Source organism: Typha angustifolia, chromosome 9 (genome assembly GCF_048772165.1).
Source record: "Typha angustifolia cultivar Huaian chromosome 9, ASM4877216v1, whole genome shotgun sequence".
NCBI classification, from domain to species: domain Eukaryota; kingdom Viridiplantae; phylum Streptophyta; class Magnoliopsida; order Poales; family Typhaceae; genus Typha; species Typha angustifolia.
In genome coordinates this window covers 10,505,301-10,524,775 of record NC_133247.1, presented here as the reverse complement: position 1 = coordinate 10,524,775, position 19,475 = coordinate 10,505,301, and the positions used below count along the sequence as shown (strand labels likewise).

Genomic DNA, 19,475 nt, shown 5'->3' with positions numbered 1-19,475 from the left:
TTTTTTTTATTTCTTACAATTAGAATTTCGTGAAAGGAAAAATTCACTTTTTTATTCTCTTGATGGAGGGTTTATTATTCCTAATCCTAATCATGAATAAAGGTAAGATGAAAAAGAAAAAAAATTCGGAAGAAAAAAATTTTATTCAAAACTTTTGACTATTACTAAAAATTGAAACTTATGTCACCAAGTAACGTTTTTCTTTATTTTTTTACTATAATAAACTAAATACTTGTTCGCTACAAATAAAATAACTGAATATAATCTGACGCTATATTTTAATTTTTGGAGTTTTGATTGAAGGGAAATAAGTTGCGGAGCTGAAATAACTCATTCTAAATACCTTTTAAAGGATTATGTGGTACGATTGGGTCAAATAAGCTTTTACGAATAAATAATCTGCTATTTGTGAACCATCGGGTATTGTCTTATTCAATGTTTGTTCAATTACTTTTTTATCCGCAAAAGTAATGTAAGTATTAGGTTTAGCAATAATGACATCTTTCAACATAAAAAAACTAGTTGTTACTCCATTAGTTGTAGGATGTAAAGATTGATATATAAAATAATATTTTAGTTGATTGATAATTATATATAGAAGAAGATATTTTAGCTGAAATCCGTGTTATCAAAGAATTTCCTGCTATTATTTCTAGTCTAGAATGTCAATCATCCACTTTGGTATCTTTTTTACCAAAAATAAAAAAAAATTTCCTCCATTAGTCAAGAATTTCGAGGATTCTTTCTTTCTTCGAATTGAAGGAATAGAGATAGAATCAGATTGATTCCCAAATTATTTTTTGAATCTTTCTCAATGTCTCGGCTATTCACAGAACATGAGAAGCAGATGAATAATCATCTACTTCCAGAAGAAATCAAAGAATTTCTTGGGAATCCTACAAGATCAATTTGTTCTTTTTTTTTCCTAACAGATGGTCAAAACTTCATCTAAGTTTGAATCCTACTAAGAGGTCCACTAGAGATCATAAATTTTTTGAAGAAAAAATAAGTTTCAAATAAAAATTAGATGTGGGTTCAAAACAAAATTCATTATAATTAAGTAATGATTCCTTATTAAGCGGATTCTTTTGATCTTCAATTTTCTAGAATAATTAGAATTATTAGAAAGTAGTCCATAAATATCATTTATCCAATAAAATTTCTATGGAATCTTCTGTATCAATATAAGGGATTAAATCATTTTTTATTATATTTGAATAGCATTTTTTTTATTGTTCCATGATATGATCCATTCAAAAAATAAATAAAATAAAAGGAATCAAACTACAATAATAATTAGTTGCATTAACAAATGATGTCTCAAATAGCCCAAGGGGGATCTTCAATTTTGTTTGTAGCATCAATGGCTATACTAGTGTCACCTTCGACAATGATGAAAGCAATGTTGAATTAGGCTGTCGAGGTGAGGGCCTTCAAGATAGCAACGACATTCACTTCCAAGGTTGAGCCCATAGTAATTGGCTCAACAAAGATGTGGAGCAAGTTGGTATGATCATCTCTACCAATGAAGTTGAAACCCTTAGGTTTACCAAACGGTCCTAGAACCTATCAAAGTTAAATTTGAAGTATTCGTCGATTGAAGCACCTAGTTGGCCATTCAATCCATCATGTTGAAGGTAGGTTGCGCACCACCTTTTTTATCATAGTTTGTTGGCTATCTAGAGAGCCATCTACTCAGTATGTGCAAGCTTTCCTTTACACCTTCACAATATAGTTTATACTTAGCCACAATAGCCATAAATTTTCTTTGGTTCTCACCTAAGTGGCTCCAATTATAGTTGATCAAATTGTTGTTGTCTAGGTTAAAGGTGATGGCTAAGTTATAGGCAATGGTCTCTTATACCTCAATAGCATATATGCAATTATGGAAGAGATGTTCCACACTCTCTTTCTATAGGCCACACATTGGACACGATTCTACTAGCCCAATGTGTAGACTATAGAATAACACTCTTGTGGATACTCTTCCACATAGAATTTTCTATAAGAATCATTTGGCCCTAAGATTCACCTTAAGCTTCCATAGAATTCTCTACTCAAACCGCTCAAGATTGCATTTGGGCCTTAGAAAATAGTAGATGGACTTTGCACAAGCTTTCCCTTTAAGGCCAAGTCACCAAATCCATTTATCTTTTAAATGCCCAACCTTTAAGGTTAAGATGGAGGTTTGGAGGGTAGGTCCAAAAGCTTTTCTTATTCGGGACTTATCTTGGCAACTATTAGAAATGAGCCCATTAACTATTGTTTTATTAGTAATCGTATTAACATTCACAAAAGAAGATATACAAGCCAAATGGTGGCCGTAACCCAAGGTTATTAAGCACATTCACATGATTATTTTAAGCATGTTTTCAAATAAGCCATTTGAGGAAGGATATTTAGCAACAATATTGTAAAAAAATTATGAATTATACAACTTAAATTACTGAAGTCATAAATACATGTCATCAATAATTGGTAGCTTGTCAAGCTAAGTATACAATAGGTTAAACACTTGCTCATGTCAACACCAATATAATATCAGTCTAAGAGAAGAGTGCAAAACCCTAATTTTATCTTATACATGATGGCAGTGTGATCCCTTGGCATACGAAAGAGAGAATAACGTAGATTATGACCAAAAGGAGGAAAATTAATGTGACCCTGCAAAAAAAAAAAATCTTAGCACAAAAAAGAAAAAAAAAGACAAGAGTAAAATAAATGATAAGCATAGTAGTTGGTAATAGCAACAACATGACACTAAATTTATATGAAAAAAGGTTGAACTTTGAGTTCTTTAAAACTTCGATCAGTTAATCTAATGGGTTCCAATACACAAAAAAGTCATAGCAATATGGTGAAATAAAAACTTTTTGTTTCATTGCAATATCAAAATCAATGATAGGTGAATAAAATTAGTGTAGTAAACTTCAACATCCTGATTGGCAGTTATCTGATTCTAAGTTGCTACTACCATAAGGAGCAGATTTTTATAAATTAAAGTACTAAAAGTATTGAGCATACGATCAGTCATATTAGCAAACTTCATATTTGATGGATAAACAGTTCTTAGTTTATTCTTTCTTATTTTGTCTTCAGATGTTAGAGTTCCCTTCTCAGGATGATTTCTTTTTCATATATCCCTTACAAGAATGTACACTAGAGTTGATGTGTATGTGGCTAATTATTTTCTACATCATTTTAAGGAATAATTTCAAAACTGCTATAAGCCATTTAATGTGATCATATAGGCTCCCTAGTAGGGGTAAAAATGGATCGGATACGGATTGGATAGTGCTCAACCAATATCCGGATCCATATTTTTAGTCCGGATACGGATTCGGATACGGATTCGGATATTGAACGGATAGTAAAATTAAAACCATATCCTAACTAAACAGATACGGATAATTTTTGGATAAAGGATCGGATCTTAAACGGATATTGATTGAATTTAAAATAATTATAATATTTTATTTAGATATAATTAACACAAAATTATTAAGAGTTTTACAACAAATAATTTTTTTTGTATGTCAAATATAGAAAATTAGAGAAATTTCCATAAATAATATATAAAGTATTATTAGTAACAATATTAATATTTACTATTTAAATAACAAACTAAAAACTGTAAATCATTTAAAAAAATATGCGGATAAACGGATATCCGATATCCGTATCCGAATCCGAATCCGAAAATTATATCCGACCCGTATCCGAATTTTTTTCAAAAATTCTATCCGTATTCGAATTCGTATCCGAATCGGATAGAAATTTTTTATCCGAATCCGATCCAAGTCGGGTCGAATAGCAGGTCGGGTCAGAGTTAATCGGACCCGTTTTTACCCCTACTCCCTGGTGATCGCTAGGTGCTTGATATAAATAGTTTTGACAAGAATGAGAAGAAAACAAACCAAAAATGTGATATTATGAATCATAAAAACCTATCAAATGAACTCATAATTTGTACATAAAATATTTTACAATTAAACTATTATGTCTATTCCTATTACAGAATCTTCATAAAAGCATGCAATCTTCCCATTCAAAGTCCAGGTATATTAAATTATATTTCATTAAACACAGCCATAAGTCTCTTTCCTTTGGAACAAGTCACGTGTAGCAATAAAAATTAAAAATTAAAAAAAAATAAACATTCTGAAGTCTATTCTCCAAGATACTAAGAAAAGGTCTAGCTTTATACCATTGAACGCATCCTAAAGGTCTAATCTGCATAGTTTTTTAGTAATATATTTCTGCAAACCAATCAATATAGCCGACTAAGTTTTAATCCACATGTATGGCATGTTGGTTGGGGTTACATGTAGAAAAATTGTTATTCAAGTCAGCGATTTCACTTACTATAAATTACTTTCTCAGCGAACGATTTTTGGTATACATAGATAGAGGAGTATTAGATATACATAAGTGGTTGAATAGTTCAGCAATTTATATTCACCCTTTCTAGTTTGTTAAGAGTACTAAAAAATGCTCGCCATGTTAGCGACTCTTATTGAATACAATCATTATGTTAGAAAGTGATTTTATTTAGCGAAATTTGCATGTTACATTGTCTTATAACGAAATTGTGATTTACATCTTCCATAATTATTATTTGCAAATCAAATTCTATAATTTAGCAAATATGTATAAAAAACATCGTACTGATAAATCTATTAGTTAAAATTAACTAAACATCTGAGTTAAATTAACTATACTAAGAAGATTACGAAAATACACTCAGCCAAATTATACTTACTCAACCTATAATAACTCAACCTAACCCAAATAAACCTAACCCAACTAAACCCAACTTAAGTAAACTCAAACTCAACTACACCCGACCTATACTAAGGGTATTTTAATCATTTAGAAATAAAATATTTTTAATTAATAAAATATTTTTACGATGTTACTTAAAATCTAACCCGAGGTGTTTCCAGCACATATTCACTAAATTTTAAGCTCGATTTGTAAATAGTAAAAATATAGGGCGTAAACTACAATTTCATTAAAAAACGATATGCTATATGCAAATATCCCTTTTATTTAGTATATCTACATTGCATCCATCATCCATGTGGATTAAAAGTCACCTATTCATGTAAACAAGTTTGAAACTCACCAATATGTGTATTTGGTGTGCATGCTTATATTAGTAAAAGAACTCCTAGTTTGCATAGTAACTGGGACCTAATCATGCAATGATGGACCAGTTGCTAGTTAACTATTTGGTGTGCATGCACCTTTTTGATAATTAATATCCTACATTTGACTATGTATATAGCAACCACTCCTATCACATTAAGCATAAGTTACAAAGAGAGAGATAAAGAGAGAACAATTTGGATCAAGCAGATACATACGAGAGTTTGATATTCTGCCACCAAACACTATTCCTGAAGCGACGAGCTTGCCTCTTGAAGCGAATAGTATTTCCTTGCATAATTGCAGTTTTATCAACCAACAGTTCCAACCTGTCCCCTCTTTCCAAGACTTTGTCAATGTTTTCTATCATTATATCGTGGACCTACAGAAAGAAAAGCTATCAAATGTACATATTAGCTTTCTATCTATAATTCTATATGACTTTATCATAACCTTTGTAGTGATAAAACTAGAAAAGGTATTCACTCTAATGCAATTGAGTGGACAAGAATTTCATACTGGAGCAGTTCCTAAAATCAATAAAAGATGTATAGGCTTATAGCACAATGATTATTAGAGAAATTGCAGAACAGTTTTGAAAAGAACCTTTTTTTAAGAAAGTGAAGCATATCAATGTACCAGAGCAAAAGTTTTGTACATAAATTTGAAAGTTGAAAGTAGAGAAATATATTTTTCTGGAAGTAAACGCTGGAAGTTTTATTTTGTATTTTATTATTTTATTTTTTTGAGAAAAGAAGTAAATGCTAGAGTATTATCCCACAGCTATAGTCAGAATAGAGCAATATCATAGAATGTGTGTCCTGTAAAAGTTAGACATATTTAAAGTTTAAGACGGAGATTTTAAAAGAACATGAGACATTGGATTAACACACAAGGAAAACATCTTAAAGAACAGAAGTTTCTTCATCGACATCCTACTAGATTAATCAAGTCAGTTCGATATTGTTGGGAAAATGTTTGGATGATGACTGCACTTTTGTGTATAACTCAGCTAAGGGTATGGAATTGTATCTATTTGAGCTTTGAGAAAGATCGAATCAATTCGAGGCATAGATTTGTCAACACAATGGAAATGAGCGATGGCCGTCACATCTTAGCTAATATTTTATAACCAGCACACTGACTAAGGATTCAAGCATACCTCACTCATTTCACCTTTTATGCGGTTTATCCTATCTGCATTAGGATCAGTTGAATAAAAATCCATCTGTTGGTTTAAGACTCTTGAAAACTCATCATTCATTGCATAAGCAAGAGCAGTCTGGCAAGCATGGCCATATGTCTTCACAAATCTCCCATGAATGTCTTCGAGAAAGAAGAATGGAACCCTTCCTGTAGATATATTAAGAAAATATCAGTATTAAAGTTTGTATTCCATATGAATTATAGATATAAACAATGATAAATTTTGTAAATTATTTTTTTTCTAAAGAATATAGGAAGGCAGTGAATCTAGATACTGCATCCCACAAGTGAAATTGGACAATGTGATTCATTATCACAAACAATGTAGTATATCCAAATACAATTCCATGCCTCAGGTAATTCAAGCACATAGTAACTCCAAAAGGGAAAATAACTTGAGACTAATTATACAAATCAATTTGAGTAGTAATATGAAATTACAAATTCCTAATGCATCATCAAACAACTTTGTCTTAGTATAGTTACTTTTGCCTCACAAGAATCATGCTTAGCAAATGCTTCAAGTTTGACATGCTATAGTTGTCCTAAAATATTCATAATAATCAAGGAAGACATAATAAGCCAACAGGCCCAGCACCAAAAGACTAGAATTCCATGAGTAGATACAATTAGGAAGAACAAAACAAAGTTTTCAGGTTTCATGGAGAGTAAGTCTAATTTATATCAAGCAGGGCAAGTTCGACAATTATTCCCTCCAGAATGAGACTTCTCAAACCTTTTAATATCTCATTTTTATTAGAGAAATCGTTGAATACTTGAAAACGTGCGAGTTTATGAGATTATAAAAAATTATATGTCATTTGTCATTGAGAATGGCCTTGATATAACTAAGGAAATCAAAAGGATGATGAACATGATATGGACGTTTAGATTAAAATGTCATCCATCTTCATAATTCTATTAACTTGGTTTGAGATTTTGGTTTCAGTTTCAGTTGGTTTCACATTTTACCCCAAGAAAAAAAGTAGTACTCTTAGCCTATTGTGGTCCAAAATAAATGTCAAAACAAAAAATCTTGATAGTTGTGTCCTTAAACAATGACTTTCAACTTTAGGTTTTCATTAAGTTTCGGCCGTTACTGTTCCGTCTCAGGTGAAACTTCAAACCAATGTATGTACCATTAAAGTTTCAATAACGTGATGTTGTACAAAAATTGTTACTCACTGCCCTAATAGCCCCATAATTCTGAAACAACCGGAAAAAATTAAGTCCACTCTCTGGAATTCACGAGAGTTTGTCAAAGGCACTAATCTCTCTGAAGTTGAAAGATCCATATATAGGGTCTATACCTTGCAAAGATTTGGCTTCTTCAATCAAAAAGTTCCCAGTGTTCCCTCATGTAAACATTTCCATCTAAGATCATTAGATGGTTGTTCAGACATCAGAGTCATATGAGCATGATACAAAAGGTAAAAGAGATTCACCTTAACCACCAGTCATTATTATACACTCCCCTGCAGTCTCTTCTCTAACCCAAGTTTTCCTCCACTAGGATTTGGTGAAAACAATGTCAAAAGGATTTTTGAAATCAGATAGTGAGTTGTTAATCCCAAATATCTCTCTATGTTGACAGTCTCGCAAGATGATCACCACAATGGCATTGACAAATTATCAAATCAATCAAACCATTAACATTAAAATTTATTCTCTATTAACTCACTAACTACTCTAAAATCTTAAGCTGTTAAAAAACGGTGGGTTTTAAAAATATAAAAAACCTAGAAAAATATATCTTCTCTAGGCACAAAAGTAGGAAAATATGGAAAATAAAAACAAACTAGAAGATCATGAAGGTCCTCGTTTCCCTAAACCAAGATGGCATTTTGAAGAACACCGATTACAAATTACGCCCAAAACCATCAAACACCGATTCCTTTCGATCTAATCGTAGATAAAGAAGAAAGAATGAGGTACTCACTTCCGGCGGTCTCGTCGGCCATGCAGAGGACGGTGATCCCGTCGGTTCTCCTTACGTGGAACACGTGACGGCCCTGCGAGTATGACACGTGCGCGTCGTTGCTCGCGGCGGCGGCGACCTTCTCCAGTATCTGGCGCGCGATGGAACTGGCGTTGGAGGGTCCGGAGTTGAACTCCGACAATACCACGACTCCACGAGCCACCATCGAGTACTGTATCGCCATTCCCAACTCTCTCTCTCTCCCTCTCCCTCCCTCCCTCTCTCTCTCTCTCTCTCTCTCTCTCTCTCTCTCTCTCTCTCTCTCTCTCTCTCTCTCTCTCTCTCTTCTCGATAGAGGAGGAGGAGAAGGAAGCGAGGAGGAGGCTCGAAATTAGCGGGGACGGTAGCGTTGTTCTCGTTGTGTCAATATTATGTTCCGTCGGACTACGTTATACGACGCCGAATCGGACTACGTTATACGACGCCGAATAGTGGCAAAACCCATCCGTATCTACTTGATACTTCCTTCTCTCCAGGTCCGTGTTGGAACGTCGGATACTCTACTCCCCATTATTTTTAACAGGCCGTATTAATTATAACGGAGTAAATTACACCTAAACTCTCTGAATTATCTATAATATCACTTACACCCTCCAAAGAAATACTAATACTAAAACCTTATCAACTAATCATAATTTCTATAGAGGGTTACACCATTAACCAAAAATTTAACATATTTGACACTGAAATATTATGGACATAATATATGTAAAATAGTTTTTATTATTACTATTTTTTTTTCTTATTAGACACCTTTTTATTTATGCTTTTATTCAATATCTTCTTTTTTTTTCATTTATATTTTTAAATCACTGATTACTTATCAGCCTAACTGTCTTCTTTATATATATCATTTCGAAGTTAATATTTAATTTTCTATTTATATTTTTCACATATGTTCTTTATTTTTAAATATTCTATTATTTTATTTCTCAACTATATCGAAACATAAGATTTTCTTTTTCTTCCTTTTTCTTTCTTTTTTTGAACAACTCTATGACTTTGAGGGTCTTGGCTGCTCGTCTCCCTACTCACCCTACTGAATAAAATTATGACTTTAGACGGACTCTAAATTTGGCAGGTTCACTTAGTCGAGAAAGAGATGTCTAATGATACCATGAGTATCATCGCCTGCACGACCGCACACCCTTTGTCACAGCCTTATGGCCACCAGGGTGACAATCAATGCCACAAAGTCATCCAATCTCACCTTAGTCGTCTAGATCCACCACAAGAAAAAGAGAGAGAAAGGGGAATGGAGGGGTAAGGGAAATACTTTTATCATCAATTTATGTGGCATTTTTTTTATCTCTAGCTAGGTCATTTTATCTCCGGTTGCTATTCCGTTGGGTAGGGAAGAGATAGAGAAGAAGAGAAGCCTAGGGATACATAAAAGAGTTTGAAGAAAGAGTTTGAAGAAAGAGTTTGACGATCACAGTTTTAGAAAAATCCAGAGTTCAACTTTTATTTTTTACTCTAGTATTGCTAGTTTTGATATAATACCATCTTTTAATCATAAGAGGTGTATCCAAACAGCCCCTATATATATTTTTCTAATAAAGTTCTAGAATAATATGAAACCTCTTAAATATGGCGGTATTTAGGTATTCAAACATGAGTTTTTGACTATAACTAGCCCTTTTTTATATTTTATTTATCCAAATAGATTGTAACTCAAACTTAATACCAAAATGGATAAGTGGCACTATAGCCTTACATAAAACACTTATAAGTTTAGCGTTTTATCTTTAGATAGAAATACTAAAAAGTTTATTTTATAAAATGTTCAACTATTCAACATTTTATGTTTAGAAATATTGAAGAGTTGAGTGTTTTATTAGAAAAATTTTTAAAAAAATTAAATAGAATTTGGAGGAGTTACTGTCTTTTTTTTTTTTGTTGCAATTCTGAACATAGTTGGCTTTGAGGAATAGTTATATTATTTCAATATATAGAATTATTTCATATCTTCACAAATGATATATTTTATGACTAAAATGGATAACCGAGCACAAAGTTATGGCATTAGAAACTTTTTCCTTATAATTTTACTCATATCTTTCTTATTTAGTATTTTTAAAAATAAATACTTTTAGTGGGTTTATAACAATAGTAAGGGTTAGTTATTGTGACACCCTATGGAGTATGCCCGGTTTTCACAGGAACCCTCTAAACTTTTTTAGGTTACAATATCATCCCTAAACTTTGGGCAAAGTGAAATGGGTAATGACGACGATGAAAAATGCGTAATGACTAACTATACCCCTAATAAATTTAAAACTTCATCAATTTAGTAAGAAAAAAAATAAATGACCCAAATAATCTCAAAACACATGTCTCCTACACCAAACCCACACCGATCACCTCGTTGGAGTATTTCGACAGAGGCGGCAAACCAATTGTTGCCAACTCGGATGAACCTCTCTTTTGAAGCCTCATCATTGCCGCCCTTTGGATACTGTTGGATTCCAAGGCGGGTGGGGCAACACTGTCCCTCAAAGAAGACTTGAACGAAGCCAACTCAGCCCTTGCCATTGCCTTTACTTCAAGGTTGGCAGATGGATCAGCCGGTGTTGCCCCTCACCGATGTTGCCGACAATGAGACGGGGGAAGGGGGAGAGGGCAAGACAATGGTGGGGAAGTTGGCTAGTTAGTTCCTGGCTATTGCACGCCGACAGCGGGGAGGCGATGTTAGTGACCGACGATGATGAAGGGGAGAAGTAGGTGATGGTGGTGGGGGAGGAAGATGATAAATTTTGATAATAAGTTAATTTAATTATAATAATATATATCCCCTTTTATTCTAATTTAATTAAAAGATTTATGAGGGCATCTAGGTTATTTTTGAAAAATATGACTGCCAGTTAAGTTGACTTGCCCAATTTTACTTATAGCACCACTAACAGAAGGGTGACATTAAAATTGCCCAAAGTTTGAGAGTGACATTGTAATCTAAAAAAGTTCAGATCATCTCTGTAAAAATCGGATATTATTAAGGGTGTCAGCCTAATTAACTCTAAAACTATTTTCAAATGGCATTACAGTAGACTAATATAACCGGATGCGTGGCTGCACTCCTAATGGCCGTCACTATTAAAAGTAACGGTCAATATATCTCCGCTAGACCGGGATAACCGCGTTGCCCACATACTATCCCCGTATCTTGACGCCTCTTTCGCTCCTCTCCCCCTTTTCCCCTCTCTCGATCTATCCTCTCTTCTTTACCAAGCCCTAACCCTAATCCCCTCGATCTCCTCTTCCTCCTTCCACCTTCTTCCATGGGGAATACAGAGAAGCTAATGAACCAGATCATGGAGCTCAAGTTCACTTCCAAGAGCCTCCAGCGCCAGGCCCGCAAATGCGAGAAGGAGGAGAAGTCCGAGAAGCTCAAGGTCAAGAAGGCCATCGAGAAGGGAAACATGGACGGCGCTCGGATCTACGCCGAGAACGCCATCCGCAAGCGCACCGAGCAGATGAACTACCTCCGCCTCTCCTCCCGCCTCGACGCTGTCGTCGCCCGCCTCGACACCCAGGCCAAGATGCAAGTGATCGGCAAGTCGATGGGATCGATCGTCAAGTCTCTTGATTCCGCACTCGCCTCCGGGAATTTGCAGAAGATGTCGGAGACTATGGATCAGTTCGAGAAGCAATTTGTGAACATGGAGGTGCAAGCCGAGTTCATGGAGGGGGCCATGGCTGGATCTACTAGTTTATCTACCCCCGAGGGCGAGGTCAATAGCCTGATGCAGCAGGTCGCGGATGACTACGGGCTTGAGGTCTCGGTTGGGTTGCCGCAGGCTGCGTCCCATGCCATCCCGGCCAAGGAGAAGGAGAAGGTTGATGAGGAGGATCTCTCGAGGCGTCTTGCAGAACTCAAGGCCCGCGGCTAGGGTATGAAATCTGTAAGCTTTTCCTTTATAGTAATGTTGGAAAGGAGATATCTTGTTTTATGTCTTTAAGGTGGGATTTTGCTGTCCTAGATAATTGCCAATTTAGATGGTTTAAGGAGATATTGGATTCCTGTATGAGGATCTGTCATGTTTAGTCTTGCTTAACTTAACATAAATGGGACTAGCAACAGTTAAACTCACCGAATGCTTCTCAGACTTCTAAGACCACTCTTTTGAAATCATGCTCGTTATTTGGGTTTTGGAATAATTTTGTACTCTCTTTTACCCTTTGCTTAGCCCATTCTGTTTTGCCACAAATGGAAGAAGGTTGATGCGGACAATACTCTTCCATTGACCAATCAATTCTATTTTCTACATGTAACTTACCGTCATCGGCCAATCTGTGTATGTCCTTGAGTTTCAGTGGTAAGTGTTGCAATGTGCCACATTTAGTGGAAGTCAACTCTACTCAGCATCAATATGATGGAACATGATTGTAAAAGGGAAATATAAGCGAAGGATTCAATCAGCTATTTCATTCAATTAGCTTGTTACATGATTATCACCCCCATTATCTCCATCCTTGATGCATGTACTGTCGCACTATATTTTGATTTGTTCGTACTTGGTTACCATCTTAGGTATTATTATTTTTTATATCCCCTTGTTATTTATTTCACAGTTTCAGAAAGCACCATTCTACCATAATAAACCTACTTCCTGTTGACTGCATATTAAAATGCAATTTTTTGGTTATTTTATATGTCGCAAGCCTAAGATATTGGTAGTAGTTGCTCCATGCGAAATTCTGTGTGGTTTCTTTGCATGCTTTGTTCTCATTTAACTTTTTAATAGGTCTTCATTATCTTTAGAATCTGGTTTGCATTAATTCTGATACGCCTATGCCGTAAAGTGCACACTATATAATTTCCTCTCTTAACTTTTGAAATTACAACATATGTGATACTTTGAGCTGACCTTTTAAAGATATGATATGTTGAGGATCCTTTGGTTTCAGTAACTACAAATTTAGAATGCCCCAAGTACGAGAATGGTTGCAGATTTGATCATTATAAGCTGAAACCTTCAAGATACTCAGAATATTTATGAAGTTGGTAGAAGTCCTATTGGCAGCATCATTGTTGAATTCTGCTGACTGTTGCCTTGAATATCTGGGAGTCTTATGGTTCTTCATGAGTGTTTGATAGGCCTTTATGTATCTAGGATTTCACACCTGGCGAATCTTTCACTCTACCTCGTTTGATAGAATGATCCTGCAAATGTCAAACTTTGTACCTTATGTTACCTTCATGGTCAACCATGTGTTAATAGTCAAAGTTTGTACCTTATATACACATATGAACCCTAAAAATCTCAACTTCCAAATCTTCACTTTGATCTCCCACCACATCCTCCACTTGTTTCTCTTTCTAGTCGGTTTTGCCTCCAAAATATCCTTTAAAGTTTAAACACTTATCAGGGTATGTTACTTTTTTTGCTTATCATTTTCCTTTCCTTTATCAAGATTTACATTATGCCTTTCTAGTTTCCTTGATTTTTTTCTTTTGAATTTGAAATAAGAAAACTCTTCTCCATATGATTTTGATGTATATTTTCAAGATTTCAAGTTAGATCATGAGGTTTTTCATCTCGACAATTGGTTTAAAAGAGGATAAACTTGTGTTTGTCTTGAGGTTGAAGATGATGACTTGTTTTTCTCTTATTTTTTCATATTTTAGTCATCATGCTTAAGAAAGGGGTTGTCTCCGAAAGACCAAGAATTACTGAGGGGCCTTCTTCCTCACAATCTTTATGAAAGAAATTTGCTGCCAAGGAAGCCGAGGATTAATACAACTATATTATCAAATCTATGCCCATTGTGGTTGAGAGACATGCGATGTTATTAGATTTTGCTTCCCTTAGGTATTTCACGTATTTTTACTAACAGAAGATGGACAAAACTATACAAAATTGATGGGGTTGCGTTTGTTGAATTAACTTGAGAGTTTTATGCAAATGCTTTATATTTCAAAGATTAATGCCTTCCAAAGCTCGTGGCTTTTCAGTTATGTATTTTCTGATGTGATCAGGCAGTACTTTAAGTTACCTGAAGGAGAGTTTGTCTTTCTGTACAAACATGGTGCTACTCCTACTTTACCTGAGATTGTCAAGACTGTTCTAGGGCCAAATGAACTTTGGGATAGCAATATGGTTCTCTATGCATGTCTTACTCCTAACTTCCAGCAGTTAGGATTCTTCACCTCATTTGTCTGTATCTTATCACATGTAAGACTCAACATAGATCTATCAGTCAGGACAGAGCTGCTCTCATCCATGCCATTTTGTCTGAGGATACAGTCGATCGTGCTGCAGGGGTATGTATGAGAGCATCGAATTGGCAGCGTTAAGATTCCTCACGTGAGCGTCTGCCCTTTAGTGTAAAGTTCCATGAACTTAGTATATGCTGCTTTATCTTCCATTTCCATCCCAAGAATATTTGAGGTTCATCTAGCACTTTGCACCAACCGCATGAGTGTCTGCCTTTTAGTGTAAAGTTCCATGAATTTAATATATGCTGCTTTATCTTCCATTTCCATCCCAAGAATATTTGAGGTTCATCTAGCACTTTGCACCAACCGCATGAGTGTCTGTCTTTAGTGTAAAGTTCCATGAACTTAGTATATGCTGCTTTATCTTCCGTTTCCATCCCAAGAATAAGAATATTTGAGGTTCATCTAGCACTTTGCACCAACTGCTTTGTCACATATATAGATGTTCATTGCCAAAGATAAATGGCATGAAAGACAACGATTTGCTAAATCGTGGAATTGTTGGTATTGAGTAGGTAACAGGTTAACAATCTAGTTTTTGGATTGTAGAGAGTTCGAAAACATTGCTTCAATTTGTTGATAGGTTCACTGATACATGTGCTACTCTACATGTTCTCTGCTCCAGCTTCATTCATAGAAAGAAATGCAAGCTAGTGATTTTATGGATATGAGGAGAAGATGGCCACATGTTTCAACATCAATGGAGAGTCTTAGATCGAAGCGCACTTCAGTATAAGTACCTTTAGTTCTTACAGTCCTCAATATTCAGTGTATTAGCAATAAGCACCTAATCAACCTGTGCTGACTGTCGTTATCCTTCTTTTACTCTATTACTGTTCTCACTAGTTGTTTCTGTAGGGCTGCAGTTATATTTCGTTTTTCTCTTGTGACTTCTTATTCTTTATTCTAGTCTTTTTCTTTGGTTTGAATATTTGATGTGAAATATTACTAATTACTTATTTGTGATCTAGTTTTGTAGAACATAGATTATTTAGACAAATGGAATTAGAAAAATTGACCAAGGCCATCCATTGAGCACCATAAAACCTCTCAGCCGCCTGCCAAGTGATTTTTGAACACTTATGTACTAGCACTTTGTGCTGTTACTAGTAGTAACTAAGGCACTTAAATTGCTGTGACTACATGAACAAACCCAGTTTTATTATCTGCATCTCATGTCGGTTCTTGTTTTGTTATATATAATTTTTGCTGAGCCTTTATTAAAGTTTAATTATTATGTCAAGACGTAGCAAAATGTTTATGCGTACTGATTCCTTTTAATTTCAATCTTTTCAGGGCTTTAATACCTCTTTGCTGAACTCTTGCAAACTGCTCTATATTATGATTATATGCCAGAGAACGGTTAATTGATGTATCTGTAGATATCATTGTACTAAACAATACATACTGAGATTGTCATGTGGGTGATGTGATATAAGATCTAGGCTTTGCAACCTTGTCTGTCATTTAATGAACAGAAAAGTTCACCAATAATGATGCTAGAATCTATGGTCTTTATGTTGCTGAGAAATCTTCAACCCTGCAGAACTTTCTCAGAGAACTTGTACGAATTCTTTGTATTGTCTCTTATATTGCTATATGGTTACAAAATCTAAGAAATGGAATAGAACGTGGTGATAGAAGTGCATTGCTACAATTGCCCTCAATTTTACCCAACACGGATATGGCCGTGTTGGAATAGTGAAATGGAGGCGGCAAAACTATTAACCGAAGGAGATACAGTTTTTACATTTTTATCCGTATCTATGTCAAGTGTCACTGCATCCGCATCATATACGGGAGATCGATTATAGGGTATGCTAAGTATATCTTGTGGTGGAATATCATGGTATTCAAGAGGATTGCTTTCATAATTTTTTGCAGCCATCAGCAAGAAATAGCATTTTATTTATTGGGCCATCTTTGTGGATTGCTTTCATAATCTTTTGCTGCCCCTAGCAAGAATTGCATTTTGATTTATTGGCCATCTTTCCACTAGATTTATGCATTGTGGGATGCCATCAGAATGTGGAGGGCTTTTGTAATTTAGTATATAAAATTTAGTGCATATATTTTATATAGATGAGACATATTTTATTATAACGGTGTACACAATTTATATATTGGGTGCACATTAATATTTATTATTGCGAATAAAAAAAATTAATTGTAAATAAATTGTTAAAGCATCTCAGAATGTGTCTAGCATTGGCACCTTAGAGTATTTTGTAGACCTACAGTTAATACTTCCAAATGAGAATGAAAGATAGTTTTATTTTTAATTAAAGTTTGAACTCCCCTACCATAATTTTGGATCATGATGTACCTTTTGATTACTATTGCACGTTTACCTCTTGGCATGTTTAAGAGCTTTACGTTTACCTAAAGCAAGGGATTCTTTTTATGTGATTATTATTGATAACATTTCTTAAAAGATAATAAGTGCCATTGAGCTCTTTTAAAAAGTGCCACTCCTTGGGTTAAACTAAAAATTGTTTAAAATAGTTTTGCAGCTATCTAATGTTGCCTAATATCATACTACAAGATAATAAAATCTATTTTTCAGGCATAACAAAATTCATTTGATAAATATTATATATTCTAAGCTTTAAGAAACAATGGGGAATTTTGTCATTTATTGCATTTGTTATTAATTAACCATATATGTTAGTAATATTCTATGAATATACATTCAAAACCAATCCAAAAGTTTTATAAAAGATTTATAAGTTTCAATTATAATATTTTAAAAGATTTCAGTGGCAATTAAGAAAAGAAAAGGATGAAGATATGTATATATGGTATGCATGCAGAGTTGCAGACTAATCTAATCAATTCACTATGAAAAAAGTTATCACTAAACACTAATTATATGCCTGGTGGCCATTAATGATAGAACTTGACTAATCATGTTGATGTAGAGTGGATGTCTCCACTTCTTCAATCACAAGACTAAAGAATTAATACAAACTTAGATTATAATCATTTTATATACTGAGGCAAGTCACTTAAGATGTGTTTGATTGCTAGAAAATAAAATTCAATAATGTGCCCGAGTTTAATAAAGTGACTCTCTTTCAAAAAAAAAAAGTAAAACTATTTTTACTAGTTATATAATTTAATTTTTATAATTAATTATTAAAAATAGAGAAGTTCTAGAAAGTGAATACTTTCTTATCTCACTTTTTAGCAACAAAATGCTCCCCTAAATTAAAAGTATAATAAGATAAGGGTAGTATGACTCTTCTTTCATTGAACATCAAGATATTAATCAAATTTATTTAAGTATAATTAACCTTGATTTCTAAACTGTTACCCAATTTTATACAAATTCTATTATTTATTTTTCATAACACATTAACTCCTTAATTATGGAAAACATCTAAAATACTTTTTTTAAGTTATTCCTTAAATTTTTTTATTAAAGAATAAAATGTTAGTGCCACATAATTAAATTAGGTCTTTTAGAGACTATTTAGAGACTATTTTACCTTTATTCAAGAGAAAATTATTATAGCAAAGTTAATAGTAAAATGATTTTATGATGTTTCCTTATGCATATAATATTTTTTTTTCCTTTCTTGATAATGTATTCTTATAACCATATTGTTATAATATAAAATATCAAAAATGTTTTTCTCTAACAGCTTAAACTGTTAGGTTATATACCAATATTATATCATATTTTTAAAACACTCATTCATATGTGATCTTTATATACTGCACGTGGATAGATAAAAATTTACTTTACACCTTACAATAATAGAAAATAAATAATAAAGATATAATAAGGTTAAACAAGATTTGAACTCTATATCTCTAGAAAATAAGACTCCGATACCATATTAAGTAACTAGTTAGTATAAAAGTTTATATCTATAGTTTAACATGTATGATTTCAAATTTTTTAAATAAAATTATATTAGCAACTCCTAAATACTAATGCTTGTGACAAAGTTTGATCCACAAGTCAATTCCAATATGGCATAAATTCAATAACTTGGTTTTATTTGGTTGCTAAATAATGGAATTTAATAAAGTGTCTCACTTCAGTAAAGTGTCTCACTTTAGTAAAGTAACTCTTTTCTTTTGAAAAGAAAAGTTAAGAAGAGAAAGTGAAACTATTTTTAGTAGGTAAAGAATTAAAGGATTCACTTGTTTAATTTATTTTTAAAACTAAATATTAAAAGTAGTGAAGTTTTTGAGAGTGAGTACTTTCTTATATGATTTCCAATGATCAAATACTTTCTAATCGAAATTGGCTTTAATATAAGTGAGTTCATGCAATAGAATAGTTGATTTGGTTCAATCAATATAAGTTAATTGAGTCAGTTTCTATCGCTTTGATTTGAATTTTTAACATCATTACCCATGCCAGTTGTTCTCTAACAAAAACTAGTTGCACTTAGTCAATCAATATAAACGGTAAGCATAGGTTTCCATCTAATCTGATTTCTTATTTGAGCTTTATCAAATATGAGTTGACCCATCCATCTTAATATCTGAATTTATATTCATATTTAGATAATAGTTTATGTGGATATAAATATAAACTAAAGAACAATATTTGAATCAATATTCATATATACTAACATAGTTTGAAATATTACCAAAGAATTTCCACAAAAATTACTCCGTAATTTTACATGGATCTTAATCTACTCTATTTTTTCAAACATATTTACTAACCATGCTATGATCATATATTCTTATAGATTTAAAAATAGGATTTATTACATTTAGTCCTCTCGGACTATCACCGTTTTTCACATATATCCCCTGATTTTTTTTACTACATAGATCTTTTGACCTAAGAAAATTTTTAGATAGTTATTTGACTTATGAGTAAATGATATTTATTCATGAATTAGATCTCCTTTAAATATGTCTTATAAAAATCTACTCAAAGTAAGTCACATA

General features: G+C 33.4%; 2 protein-coding genes across 3 annotated transcripts; one reads left to right on the top strand and one right to left on the bottom strand.

The window, feature by feature from the left end:
* Positions 1–2,460: 2,460 nt before the first annotated feature.
* On the bottom strand, positions 2,461–8,550 carry LOC140767568 (vesicle-associated membrane protein 711-like). Its single transcript, XM_073107531.1, has 4 exons — positions 8,297–8,550; positions 6,314–6,504; positions 5,370–5,533; positions 2,461–2,664 (listed from the first exon to the last, which is right to left on the bottom strand). The coding sequence occupies exons 1-4, from the start codon at positions 8,517–8,519 to the stop codon at positions 2,574–2,576; spliced, it is 669 nt and encodes a 222-aa protein (XP_072963632.1). The 5' UTR covers positions 8,520–8,550; the 3' UTR covers positions 2,461–2,573.
* A 2,921-nt stretch (positions 8,551–11,471) lies between these two features.
* On the top strand, positions 11,472–16,086 carry LOC140766741 (ESCRT-related protein CHMP1). 2 transcript variants are annotated; one of them, XM_073106332.1, is made up of 2 exons: positions 11,472–12,237; positions 15,852–16,086. In XM_073106332.1, the coding sequence occupies exon 1, from the start codon at positions 11,614–11,616 to the stop codon at positions 12,223–12,225; it is 612 nt and encodes a 203-aa protein (XP_072962433.1). In that variant the 5' UTR covers positions 11,472–11,613; the 3' UTR covers positions 12,226–12,237; positions 15,852–16,086. The 2 variants fall into 2 exon arrangements, with proteins under 2 accessions (XP_072962433.1, XP_072962432.1); XM_073106331.1 differs by having other exon boundaries at positions 11,473–12,226.
* The last annotated feature ends 3,389 nt before the right edge of the window (positions 16,087–19,475 follow it).